Consider the following 13991-nt stretch of genomic DNA (forward strand, 5'->3'; position numbering starts at 1 on the left):
AACAGTCTAGAGTCAACTGATTATAATTAATATTAAGTTTTGAATTTATGAAATTATTTTAAGATCAAATAGATTACTTTATTATATTCATCTTTATAGGTGGTAGACTTGGTACATAATGCTGTAGGTCATCATAGCTGATAGATGATAATACCTTTAATAATAAAAACATTGCAGACTGACAGACAGAGACAGAAAGACACAGCCAGACAGCGAGATATTTTACCATGCCTATAGCACTACTGGACTATTTTCATTTTCATCTCCCCCAATGTATTGGTATGTCAGTAGTTTGAACATGTGACCATGTGACAAAGTGTGTTGACCCAGGAATATCAGATCTTGGATTATCACATCATGATAACCCAGTGGTGGTGGTCTAGTCAAGTGTGTTGACCCCAAGATGACTCTAAGCTAACTTACACTGAACCTTGTAAAGCTGCATAGATCTAAAAAGTATAATGCCTACAGAAAGAAAATACTACACTTTTTTGTGCTTTTTTCAAAAAGTGTTTCCATTTGTTTAGGAGATGAATCCTTTTTTTAGATATCTGCATGGTAAGGGTTTCATACAATCTTAAGTGCTGTTATCGAGAGCGAGCACATTTATAGCAATGATTACCTTTGTAGTGAGTCTGGTAAGTTCTTCGGATCCATTGTACACGGCACCAGATACCTTACCACTTGACCAACTGGAACCCTCTATATCACAAAGCACATGAAAATAACATAGAGAGTCAATGATTACATACATAAATGTCATTATTTAGACCTATTGAAAACAAGTCATTGAGAATGACATACTCCCCGCTATGATTGGGTTTTAAGGAATTATCACTACTCTGATCACGCAACAACACTTGTGAACCTAAATCAAACAGACTTAGATATGTTGTGTCTGCTTGTTGGACATGGAACATGCCTATAACATGCCTATATCTGCAATACACATCGTCCGGCAGGGACTAATAAAAGAGTCAATGCTGTTGAGAGTAAACTTTAATTTTCTATCATGATTATGTGTTCTTGTTGCTAGACATAGTTTCATACATTTTTTGAAAGTTTATTCACATGCCTACCATTCCATGGTGTTATATCTGCAATACACATTATCATTTAGCTGCTATGGGTGTGGTCTTGTTGCTAGGTACCCTTCCCAGTTTTCATCTTTGCATTATAAGCCATCATTTGGCTGTTGCTATGGGCATAGTCTTGTTGCTAGGCATATTTACATACATCTTTTTGATTTGTTATTCACTTACCTACCTGTCTCTGTTGTTATCGTTGTCATATGCATTATTACTTCACTGTTGCTAAGGGCATGGTCATGGTTGCTAGGGCCAGTTGTGTCAAAATAACTTAAACAAAAACTGCAGATACCACCATCCCTACCAAGTTTCATCCCCTTTCACCATGTAAAACCCAAAACCTCCAGAATTCTTACAGTAGTGGCAGCCCTATTAATACAGTATTTTAATAATTACTGTGGATACAAAGAATTGTACAGACACAAATACTTACCTATAGTTTCATAGTTGTCATTGATTAATTTCAGAACTTCAGGTTCTGATAATCCCTTGTCAGGTAGACTTGTAATATATGGTGCATTCACATTGAAGAGGGACTCTGCAACATTCTTCTTTGTCTTATCAATTTCTTTCTGAATCTGGATTTTGAATAAAAGAGGGAAGATCGTCACTTCGTGTTACATTTGTCACTGGTATGATTAGGCCAAAAACAAATAATTGTGTCTTTTTGATAGCATGGCCTCAGAAAATAGTGTAGGTAGTTCAGGATTTGATTTGATGTGATTTGATTTGTTTGATTTTAATTTGATTTGATTTGGTTTGATTTGTTTGATTTTAATTTGATTCGATTTGATTCGATATGATTTGATTTAATTTGATTTTAATTTGATTCGATTTGATATGATTTGATTTGATATGATTTGATTTGATTTGATATAATATTATATGATATTGAATTGATCTTTTCAATTGTTTTATTTTTGAAAAATATTGCATCGACCCAAAAACAAATGAAATGTTGGTCAGAATACCGCTTCTGAGATAGTTTGATGAAATATGTACAGACATCACTGGGGAAAGAAACAAGATGTGAATGAAGTTCAAGAAGCCAAAGAAGTTCTCATCTTTTTATTTTAAATGTTTTTAAAAATGTTCAGGGTTGTCAGCTTAAACTAGGGTTAGCCAGGTTATCACAAACACACTATTTGTTTTATTTATTTTGCCTAATGAATGTTAATCTGATAATAATAGTAATAATAAATTTTTATCAGCACATTATTGGACAGCATCAATGGCAACGAAGTCATCTACCGTTCCGAGGTGGCCTGGCTAGTTGACTGGTGCTCAAATAATAACCTTGAGCTGAATATTAAGAAAACAAAGGAAATGCTCATCGACTTTCGCAGAAAACCAGGTTTAATTGCCCCACTTAAAATCAATGATCAACATGTTGACCAGGTGGAATCGTTTACCTTCTTAGGTTCAACAATTACAAATACATTGAGATGGGATACCCACATACACGCAATTTTGGTAAAGGCACAACAACGTTTGTTTTTCCTGAGGCAACTTAAGAAATTTGGGTTAAGTCAACATATTCTCATTCGTTTTTACAGAGCAATCATTGAGAGTATTATTACATTTTCTATTACTGTCTGGTACGGTAATGCGACACAGAAGGATAGAATTAGTCTTGAAAGAATAGCTAAGACCGCTTCAAGAATAATCGGGTGCGAGGTTCCATCGGTTGATTCTGTTTATGCTGCTCGTCTTGTACGGAGATCCGACAAGATTATTAAAGGATACAACACACCCGGTGCATCACTTTTACGAACTCCTTCCCTCAGGGAAACGTTTTAGATCCTTTAAATGTAAGACAAACCGGTTTTTACACAGTTTCTTTCCAAAAGCAGTTCAAAACTGTCGCATTTGAATGTAGCGTTTTAAGATTGTATTTTTGTGTCGTAATACTGCATTTTTATCAGTCGTTTGTGATTTTATGGTGCTTTTGTGGTGTCTTTTTCTGTATTTGAGTGTTTTTTTAGCAACGCCAAGGCACATTCCTCTCGATTCTATCGATTGGCAATAAAGAATATTATTATTATTATTATTATATAACCCTAAATCTGAAGTGTCTCTGTTTCTGAATCTGATATAAATCATCCTTGTCTAATCTCTGTAGTTTTGTAAACAAGTTTTCTTTGGAGACACCCCCCCCCCCCCATACTTTACTTCCATGTGAGTGAATGGTGACATGATTTTAATAAAAGACATCAGTTACCGTGGCAACAAATAATGTTTCAAAGTGTCAATGCAGAAAATGATTGTATTTTAATAATTGACCTTGAAGGTCCAAGTCATAGGAATTTTACACCTAATAGTATTAGGGCTTGACACTTGAATGGTATCAACATTTATTACAATATTTTAGTTATGCAGTAAATCATGATTGTTCTCTAAATACACGGTCACATTTCAGTTAAGAATCATGTGAGCCCCAAATCTAATTCATATATTATATATTTCTCTTCTTCTCTTGTTCTGTATTACATGTACCCTTAGACATCATTTTGAATAACGTAGTGTAAAATCAGATCAATCAATATTTTCAATGTTTACCATTACAACCTATGGTTGTAGATAGTCACAAAGGGGGTAATTTTTTCAGACAAATGTGTTGACATTCATGTAAACAAGTCATTGAGAATGACATACTCCCCGCTATGATTAGGTTTTAAGGAACTGGCAGTTTATGTTGTCATTTTCTTGATATCACTACTCTAATCACGCAACAACACTTGTGAACCTAAATCAAACAAACTTAGATATGTTGTGTCTGCTCGTTGGACATGGAACATGCCTACTCACGTTGTGTCTCCTCGTTGGAGAGATGACGTGATGGAATAAACCATTCAACAATAAAGGATGGGTTGGGTATGGGAAGGGGGGGGGGGGGGGGACCTGTTCAAGCATGTCTGAGTTATATGACTTTGGACATGAAAACTGCGCCAACAAAATCACTGCCAGGCAGCCATATCAGATTGTATCACGACAAAAATGGATACGCACATGTATGTCATAGAACACTGTCCTAATACCAACTTTGAATGGGATCTGTTCAAGCATGTCTGCGTTATGGCTTTGGACATGGAAAATTCGCAAACAAAATGGCAGCCAGGCAGCCACATTGGAAAATGGATATGCACATGTATGTCATAGAACACTGTCCTAATACCAACTTTGAATGAGATCTGTTAAAGCATATCTGAGTTATGGCTTTGGACATGGAAAATTCACAAACAAAATGGCTGCCAGGTGGCCATATTGGATCGTATCATGAAATAAATTGATGTGCATATGTATGCTACTGTATGTTGCCCCTGTACCAAGTTTGAAAAAAAATGGTCCATGCATCTCCAAGAAACGGCTCTGGACAGAAGGACGGATGGATGGACGGACGGACGCACGGAACCCAATCCATAAGTTCCCGTCCCGGACTACGTCTGACGGGGACTAACAACATGGCAACACTGATAGGTTGACTCCTTGACAACCGTTGTTCGGCATATTTGCATATCTTGCGAGATCTGCCACGAGACGGAAAATGGCTTATTAACTTGTCAACAAACTTGTATCTTTTCATCAAATGACACCTACACACCAAATTTCAGGTGAACTGATCATACAGTTGTTGAGTAAATTTAATACATAGCATAACAGGTGTCGATTATTATGATATCCTTTATGGTCCATTCAACAAATTTGAAATGTTACATTTTTCCAACTGTGTCCTGAACATGACCAATGAGTTTGCACAATCTATCCTGATGATTGGTGACACAGTAATGAAAGATAATTGCAGTTTCCACCACAACAGAGTGGCAGAGAGATTGCTTTGCTTCATTGGATGTTTCATGAAAGGCAAGTTAAACTGCTTCTCCAGCTGCCATATTCACCAGAGTTTAATACATGTGAAATGTGTGACTGATGAGATAGTGATCATGTGATCTGAATATATACTTACCAAGGTTCCTACAAATGGCACATATCTCACATATCTGAAGAATGATAACTTGATTCGTTTACGGAGACCTGTGTAAAACAAATTGACAAGATCACCTTGAAAATGTTGCTACTTTTACAGATTTTGATGGAATTAGGGTACCTCTGAACGTTTCTTGGGTCTTGAAGGCTCCGTAATTAATGTTGGAGTTAGGAAATATCCAAATTTTTGGCAGGTAAGGCATAATTTAGCAAAAAATCCACCCAACTTTGTGATTCAGATTTGAATCACTTCCATTTATTTGTGTTAACATTACATGAATTTTAGTGTTTGCTTCCAGTTCAACATCAGAACAGGAAAACACACAAAAACCCTCAAAATCACAACAAACGCTACAATTATTGCAACTAGGTTGGAGTGTATCTCGGGACCAAATATTTTGTTACTTTATGTGATCGAATGTAACATCATGACTTCATACATAAACAACAAGCTCCTAATTACGATTAAAAGATTACCGCTAAAGCAAATAAGTGACACCATCAAACCAAAGGAAAAGCCACATTGCTAGTCTGTTCTTTTAGTTGTCCGAGATATCACATAATCTCCAGAAACATCCGTGTTAAATTTCAGCCAAGTATTAAAATTAAAAGATTTTCTACCAAAAAGTCATATTTTTATAAAGTTATATTTGCATATCACTGATGGGCTCACTATGTCATGAACATTCTTTTGTTTACACACCCCTATTAACATCTTCACCAAATTTCAGGTGAATTCGGTCAGTGGTTTTTGAGTTTAAGTTTTTTACCCAATTTTATTTTACCCAAAACACAGACCTAAGGTGCAATAATTTTGATTTGAACAATTTCCCATCTAGATACCACAAGTAATGTCCCCACACCAAGGCAAGTGGTCTGGCAGTTTTTGAGTTTAAGTTGTCCACACACACACACACACACACACACACACACACACACACACACACACACACACACACACACACACACACACACACACACACACACACACACACACACACACACACACACACACACACACTCACATACATACACACACACAGACAGACAGATGGACAGACACTTTGCCATGCCTATAGCACTACTGAACCTTATCAGTTCAGTTGTGCTAAAAAGCTATGAAGATAATCAAACTTTGGCTAGTTGACCATGAAGAAGCCTTTCAAGGTCAAAGTCTTCAAAGAATGCTCATATTTGATAATATGGGTGTAGACACTTGAATGGAGTCACTACGTATTACACCTCCAAAGTTATGATGCATACAGTAAGAGTGAAATTTCACAACAATGTCTCACCAAGCATTTTAACTTGCACCATGTTTGGTTGAAATCGGTTGGTACATGCAAAAGATATGAGGGTGAATGCATGGATGGACTCATGCACACATGGACATAACCCAACATACATGTACATGTGTATTAAATATCCCTTGGGTCCTCCGGGCAGTGTCTGTTAGTGGCTAAAAACCAAATGGAAAATCCATTTCACCTTCATTGATCTAGCCATGGTCTGGTGATGCTTCATGGGACTTAGCAATTATACATGTATATTAGATGAACAATAAATATTCATGACTCATAACTTATAACTTTCAGATAATTTATCATGAACATTTATGTAGTGTTTATCACATATGCATGTCTAGTTCCATGAAGCAACTACTAGTAGTACATGTATTCTAAAAAGAGGTGAAAAAGAATTTCAATTTGATAGTTCTTGGCACTAAATTTATATAACGTGAAATCATGAAGTGATTCTTCAGAACCTAAAGTTAATTGAAATAACTTTCTTCTTGGTGTTCCCCTATAGGTACATAATTAACAGTACACTTACTAAGTTCATGATCAAAAAGGAAGGCATAGAGCCAGACACCAACAAGAGTGCAAACCAGTGTGTATAATATCAGTTGCCATGCTTCAACATCAGTGCAATAATTGTTGATTTCATGACGGGTTTGGTTTAACATCTGGATACCCATTGAAATGTACGGCTCCAACTTTGGTTTTACTGTTGACACTAGTCTTTGTAAGGCCTACAAGAATCAAAATAATAAATATAAACACACATTACAACTTTGGTTTTACCGTTGACGCTGGTCTTTGTAAGGCCTACAAGAATCAAAATAATAAATATAAACACACATTACAACTTTGGTTTTACTGTTGACACTACTAGTCTTTGGAAGGCCTACATGTACAAGAATCAAAATACAACATTGGTTTGTACATGTCAATATACAGGATTTATTTCATTGGGTGTGTCACTTCATAGAAATCTGTGTATACCATTGGTTGTGCCAGGGACGTATAATGAATATTCATAAATAATCTCATTAATAATCATGATTGTCCACCACTGGTTTGAGGCTGGGGAGATCTTTGTGTACAACCAGAGATGTATTTATACCAGTGACATAGACACACATTGTCGTGACACAGAATGACCAGAGTATACATTCCATATTTTTTGTTTCTAAATGGTCCATGAAAGGTACATGTATAATGCTTACTACCTTTGGGCCAGTGCCCATTAGGGGCTAATTATCCATAGAAACATTTAGACAGTGTATATAGCTTAAATGAGATGTTAATGTGTTGGTAAATTGACAACACATTTCATGTAGGGTCTACTCATGAAGCTATCACTGTCTACAATTAGGAAGCAAACACGAGTGTCATCTGATGGAATAAAATCTACATGTAACCAATATGTGTGAACAACTGCTTCTACAGTGTGTATGTTGATAAACTACCTGGGTCGGATTTACCAAATGCTCCTCCATGATAAATAACCGTAAATTGTTGCATACATGTATGTACAAACCTACTTCCATAGTGTGGGTATCTAACCTGTTTGCATCTTGGCCTTTCAGAATGTAAGCTTCAAATTCCACATAATTTAGAACATAATCAACCATAACAAAGCACACATAGACAGTTAGCATAGCTTTTAGTTTTAATGATTTATGTGCAAAGTTAATTATTTTCGGTAATTAGGCTATACCTTAATAAGAATGCATTCCAATAATGTGTGTAGGAGCAAAAACCTATGGTTGACCTTTACAAGAGGCATTCAGTTTTATCAGTAGTAATGACTGCATAGTAATACTTTTAAGTCATAGTACTGCACCATGGATGTAGTAGTGAATGCATAGTAATAATTTTAAGTCATAGTACTGCACCATGGATGTAGTAGTGACTGCATAGAAATCATTTTAAGTCATAGTACTGCACCATGGATGTAGTAGTGATTGCATAGTAATAATTTTAAGTCATACTACTGCACCATGGATGTAGTAGTGACTGCACAGTAATAATTTTAAGTCATAGTACTGCACCATGGATGTAGTAGTGACTGCACAGTAATAATTTTAAGTCATAGTACTGCACCATGAATGTAGTAGTGACTGCACAGTAATAATTTTAAGTCATACTACTGCACCATGGATGTAGTAGTGACTGCACAGTAATAATTTTAAGTCATAGTACTGCACCATGGATGTAGTAGTGACTGCACAGTAATAATTTTAAGTCATACTACTGCACCATGGATGTAGTAGTGACTGCACAGTAATAATTTTAAGTCATAGTACTGCACCATGGATGTAGTAGTGACTGCATAGTAATCATTTTAAGTCATACTACTGCACCATGGATGTAGTAGTGACTGCATAGTAATCATTTTAATTCATACTACTGCACCATGGATGTAGTAGTGACTGCACAGTAATAATTTTAAGTCATAGTACTGCACCATGGATGTAGTAGTGACTGCACAGTAATAATTTTAAGTCATAGTACTGCACCATGGATGTAGTAGTGACTGCATAGTAATAATTTTAAGTCATAGTACTGCACCATGGATGTAGTAGTGACTGCATAGTAATAATTTTAAGTCATAGTACTGCACCATGGATGTAGTAGTGACTGCATAGTAATCATTTTAAATCATAGTACTGCACCATGGATGTAGTGGTGACTACACAGTAATAATTTTAAGTCATAGTACTGCACCATGGATGCAGTAGTGACTGCATAGTAATAATTGTAAGTCATACTACTGCACCATGAATGTAGTAGTGACTGCACAGTAATAATTTTAAGTCATAGTACTGCACCATGGATGTAGTAGTGACTGCATAGTATTAATTTTAAGTCATAGTACTGCACCATGGATGTAGTAGTGACTGCATAGTAATCATTTTAAGTCATAGTACTGCACCATGGATGTAGTAGTGACTGCATAGTAATAATTCTAAGTCATAGTACTGCACCATGGATGTAGTAGTGACTGCATAGTAATAATTTTAAGTCATAGTACTGCACCATGAATGTAGTAGTGACTGCACAGTAATAATTTTAAGTCATAGTACTGCACCATGGATGTAGTAGTGACTGCATAGTAATAATTTTAAGTCATAGTACTGCACCATGGATGTAGTAGTGACTGCACAGTAATAATTTTAAGTCATAGTACTGCACCATGGATGTAGTAGTGACTGCATAGTAATAATTTTAAGTCATAGTACTGCACCATGGATGTAGTAGTGACTGCATAGTAATCATTTTAAGTCATAGTACTGCACCATGGATGTAGTAGTGACTGCATAGTAATAATTCTAAGTCATAGTACTGCACCATGGATGTAGTAGTGACTGCATAGTAATCATTTTAAGTCATAGTACTGCACCATGGATGTAGTAGTGACTGCATAGTAATAATTTTAAGTCATAGTACTGCACCATGGATGTAGTAGTGACTGCATAGTAATCATTTTAAGTCATAGTACTGCACCATGGATGTAGTAGTGACTGCATAGTAATAATTTTAAGTCATAGTACTGCACCATGGATGTAGTAGTGACTGCACAGTAATCATTTTAAGTCATAGTACTTCACCATGGATGTAGTAGTGACTGCACAGTAATAATTTTAAGTCATAGTACTGCACCATGGATGTAGTAGTGACTGCATAGTAATAATTTTAAGTCATAGTACTGCACCATGGATGTAGTACTGACTGCATAGTAATCATTTTAAGTCATAGTACTGCACCATGGATGTAGTAGTGACTGCACAGTAATAATTTTAAGTCATAGTTGTGCACCATGGATGTAGTAATGACTGCATAGTAATACTTTTAAGTCATAGTACTGCACCATGGATGTAGTAGTGACTACACAGTAATAATTATAAGTCATAGTACTGCACCATGGATGTAGTAGTGACTACACAGTAATAATTTTAAGTCATAGTACTGCACCATGGATGTAGTAGTGACTGCATAGTAATAATTTTAAGTCATAGTACTGCACCATGGATGTAGTAGTGACTGCACAGTAATAATTTTAAGTCATACTACTGCACCATGGATGTAGTAGTGACTGCACAGTAATCATTTTAAGTCATAGTACTGCACCATGGATGTAGTAGTGACTGCATAGTATTAATTTTAAGTCATAGTACTGCACCATGGATGTAGTAGTGACTGCATAGTAATAATTTTAAGTCATAGTGCTGCACCATGGATGTAGTAGTGACTGCATAGTATTAATTTTAAGTCATAGTACTGCACCATGGATGTAGTAGTGACTGCATAGTAATCATTTTAAGTCATAGTACTGCACCATGGATGTAGTAGTGACTACATAGTAATAATTTTAAGTCATAGTACTGCACCATGGATGTAGTAGTGACTGCATAGTATTAATTTTAAGTCATAGTACTGCACCATGGATGTAGTAGTGACTGCATAGTAATAATTTTAAGTCACAGTACTGCACCATGGATGTAGTAGTGACTGCACAGTAAAACATTTAAGTAATAGTACTGCACCATGGATGTAGTAGTGACTGCATAGTAATAATTGTAAGTCATACTACTGCACCATGAATGTAGTAGTGACTGCATAGTAATAATTTTAAGTCATAGTGCTGCACCATGGATGTAGTAGTGACTGCACCGTCATAATCTTAAGTCATACTACTGCACCATGGATGTAGTAGTGACTGCACAGTAATAATTTTAAGTCATACTACTGCACCATGGATGTAGTAGTGACTGCACAGTAATCATTTTAAGTCATAGTACTGCACCATGGATGTAGTAGTGACTGCATAGTATTAATTTTAAGTCATAGTACTGCACCATGGATGTAGTAGTGACTGCATAGTAATAATTTTAAGTCATAGTGCTGCACCATGGATGTAGTAGTGACTGCATAGTATTAATTTTAAGTCATAGTACTGCACCATGGATGTAGTAGTGACTGCATAGTAATCATTTTAAGTCATAGTACTGCACCATGGATGTAGTAGTGACTACATAGTAATAATTTTAAGTCATAGTACTGCACCATGGATGTAGTAGTGACTGCATAGTATTAATTTTAAGTCATAGTACTGCACCATGGATGTAGTAGTGACTGCATAGTAATAATTTTAAGTCACAGTACTGCACCATGGATGTAGTAGTGACTGCACAGTAAAACATTTAAGTAATAGTACTGCACCATGGATGTAGTAGTGACTGCATAGTAATAATTGTAAGTCATACTACTGCACCATGAATGTAGTAGTGACTGCATAGTAATAATTTTAAGTCATAGTGCTGCACCATGGATGTAGTAGTGACTGCATAGTAATCATTTTAAGTCATATTACTCCTGACCAAGTTCTCTTACTGCTGGGTTCTCTTGATACCCTTTAATGTATACATAAGATCTCAGATCAGTGTGCCCTGTAACGATAGCCAAATTTTGTTGTGGGTCAGTCTGATAAAAACTGTCATTTCTTGTGTGTCACCACACAGTAAGAGATAGGGGAACACCAAATTTTGTAGTCTTGCTGCTAGACCTTCGGGCTTTCTTTCGATGCTATAACTATAAGCGAACGAAGTTCGCATGAGAGGGCTTGCCCGAACAGTCTAGCGAATGTCATTTTCAGACCGGACATTCCATTGAGATTATGATAAGCGGTGGGTTGGGCCATATATGCATATATATACTTTAATATATTCAATCTCTGCATGCAGGTGTTGACAAACACATTTATGTCATTACTATGTCTTATCAGTTTATGGTAATTGTGTTTGATGAGTGTGTAGACGTTGTCATTCACACATTTTAGTTAACACATTGGTGGTTATTTTTACAAGCCCCTCCTTAAGATGAATATGCACGAAAATTTAGCTATTGTCCTCTGTTTGTGCTTGTCGCTAATACGGTTCTCTGATTGGCAGTTATTTATATCCTGATGACATTCGCTAGACCTCGGATGTTCCATCCTCGATAGCGTTGTTCAGCTGTGTGTCGTATTTTATCAGAAGAACATCCGAGGGCTAGCTGATAGACTACACATTTTGGTGCATCACTAGAAACTGTGTGCGTCAGTGGCGGGTCAATTGACTTTCAGAGGGTACTGCACTGTTTCAGACCAGTAAATGAATAGTGGTCTGAGATATCGGAGATATTTCCTATATTTTTTTTGGATTCCAGTGTGTGAATCATTACTAGCTTTGTTAATTTTTAACATTATTACTAATACATGTAAACAACATAGCAGTAACATTGCAAACAAAGGAAGGAATTCCAAAATGAAAGTAATGATTTTTGAATACAATCATCTACATCTATGATACATACATTAACTTAGTTTCAAAGGTGAACACTGTACTACTGTAGGAATATTGTAAGAAATGTTAGCTAGGAAGATCAGATCATGGTAAATATGTACAAAAGAATGGGTTTACGAATGGACACGATTCCTCCGGTCACAGACAAGTAAGTCACAGAACAAATAAGCGGACATTGGGAATATTAGGAAGACAGAAATATGAAGTGGAAGTAGGTGACAATATTCTAACAACATACTGTTGCAGACAACAATGGTAAATTCATTTATTTGCACTATTATTCTGGAGTAATTCATTCACGTCTTAGCGGAGCGGAAAGGAACCAGGTCCAATGCCCGTGTTCAGTGTTGTTACGTGATCCTGCATATTTACATTAAATTGCGTCTTGCGTTTACGTGGTGATGTGCTAGCAACTCAACGACGATGACTCACAGTAACACATTGCACAAGTGAACCGAAGTCGAGTGAATCAAAGTCCGGGTTCGTTCTGGAATCGCAGATATGATCGTACCGTTAATGTACACAACAAGCGTAAAGTTCGTGCGTATATAGTCGACATATTTCTATGTTTTGTAAGACCATGGTATACTTCCATGGTAAGACTGACTGTATATTACACAACCATGCTAGAATGGCCTTGATCCAACACTGGACCATGACCACAGGCTACGTACGACTACCATCTCAAGTTTCTACTTATTCACATGTTATCAGCTATGTACAGCTTAAAAAGACGACACATTCAAATTAAAAACAAAGCGAAAACTTTTATCGAAAAATATCGTGGCCACTAAAAGTACATATCCGCATTTTTGTGAACTCACCGAGTCGGGTTGTTCCATGGTCGCTGCCATCTTCGTATTATACAACAACATGCCGTAAACTATGAGGGCGCCTTTCGATGTGTTCGACAAAAGTCTGAAAGTGCGATGACCATGGCATGCCTTCGATGGAGGTCACTTTTGCCGTATCACAGAGCATGGATGTATTATACATTAAAAATGCATATTTAACATAAAACATCCATGGTGTTAATAATTCACTAAATAGTTTATTGATTAAACTGAAATAGACTGACTAGGACTCAATTCTGAAATATGGTTTACAACGAAAAAGCGCTATAGTGAAATGAAATGAAATGTATAATGTATCTATATATATATATATATATATATATATATATATATATATATATATATATATATATGTGTGTATATATATATATGTGTGTGTGTGTGTATAATTATATATATATATATATATATATATATATATATATATATATATAT

The 13991-nt window shown here is 36.0% G+C and overlaps 1 protein-coding gene across 1 annotated transcript in view; it reads right to left on the bottom strand.

Moving 5' to 3' along the window:
- The window catches only part of LOC144452088 (sphingosine-1-phosphate lyase 1-like), a 33351-nt gene extending 19802 nt beyond the window's left edge, over nucleotides 1-13549 (bottom strand). Inside the window, exons 1-5 of the mRNA XM_078143100.1 lie at nucleotides 13527-13549; nucleotides 6906-7104; nucleotides 5053-5120; nucleotides 1522-1666; nucleotides 623-702 (exon numbers count right to left, since the gene is read on the bottom strand). Coding sequence (XP_077999226.1) covers nucleotides 623-702; nucleotides 1522-1666; nucleotides 5053-5120; nucleotides 6906-7104; nucleotides 13527-13544 — 510 coding nt within the window. The 5' untranslated portion in view covers nucleotides 13545-13549. The remainder of the gene's footprint in view (nucleotides 1-622; nucleotides 703-1521; nucleotides 1667-5052; nucleotides 5121-6905; nucleotides 7105-13526) is intronic.
- Between the last annotated feature and the right edge of the window lie 442 nt (nucleotides 13550-13991).

Source organism: Glandiceps talaboti, chromosome 22, assembly GCF_964340395.1.
Source record: "Glandiceps talaboti chromosome 22, keGlaTala1.1, whole genome shotgun sequence".
Classification (NCBI taxonomy): Eukaryota; Metazoa; Hemichordata; class Enteropneusta; family Spengelidae; genus Glandiceps; species Glandiceps talaboti.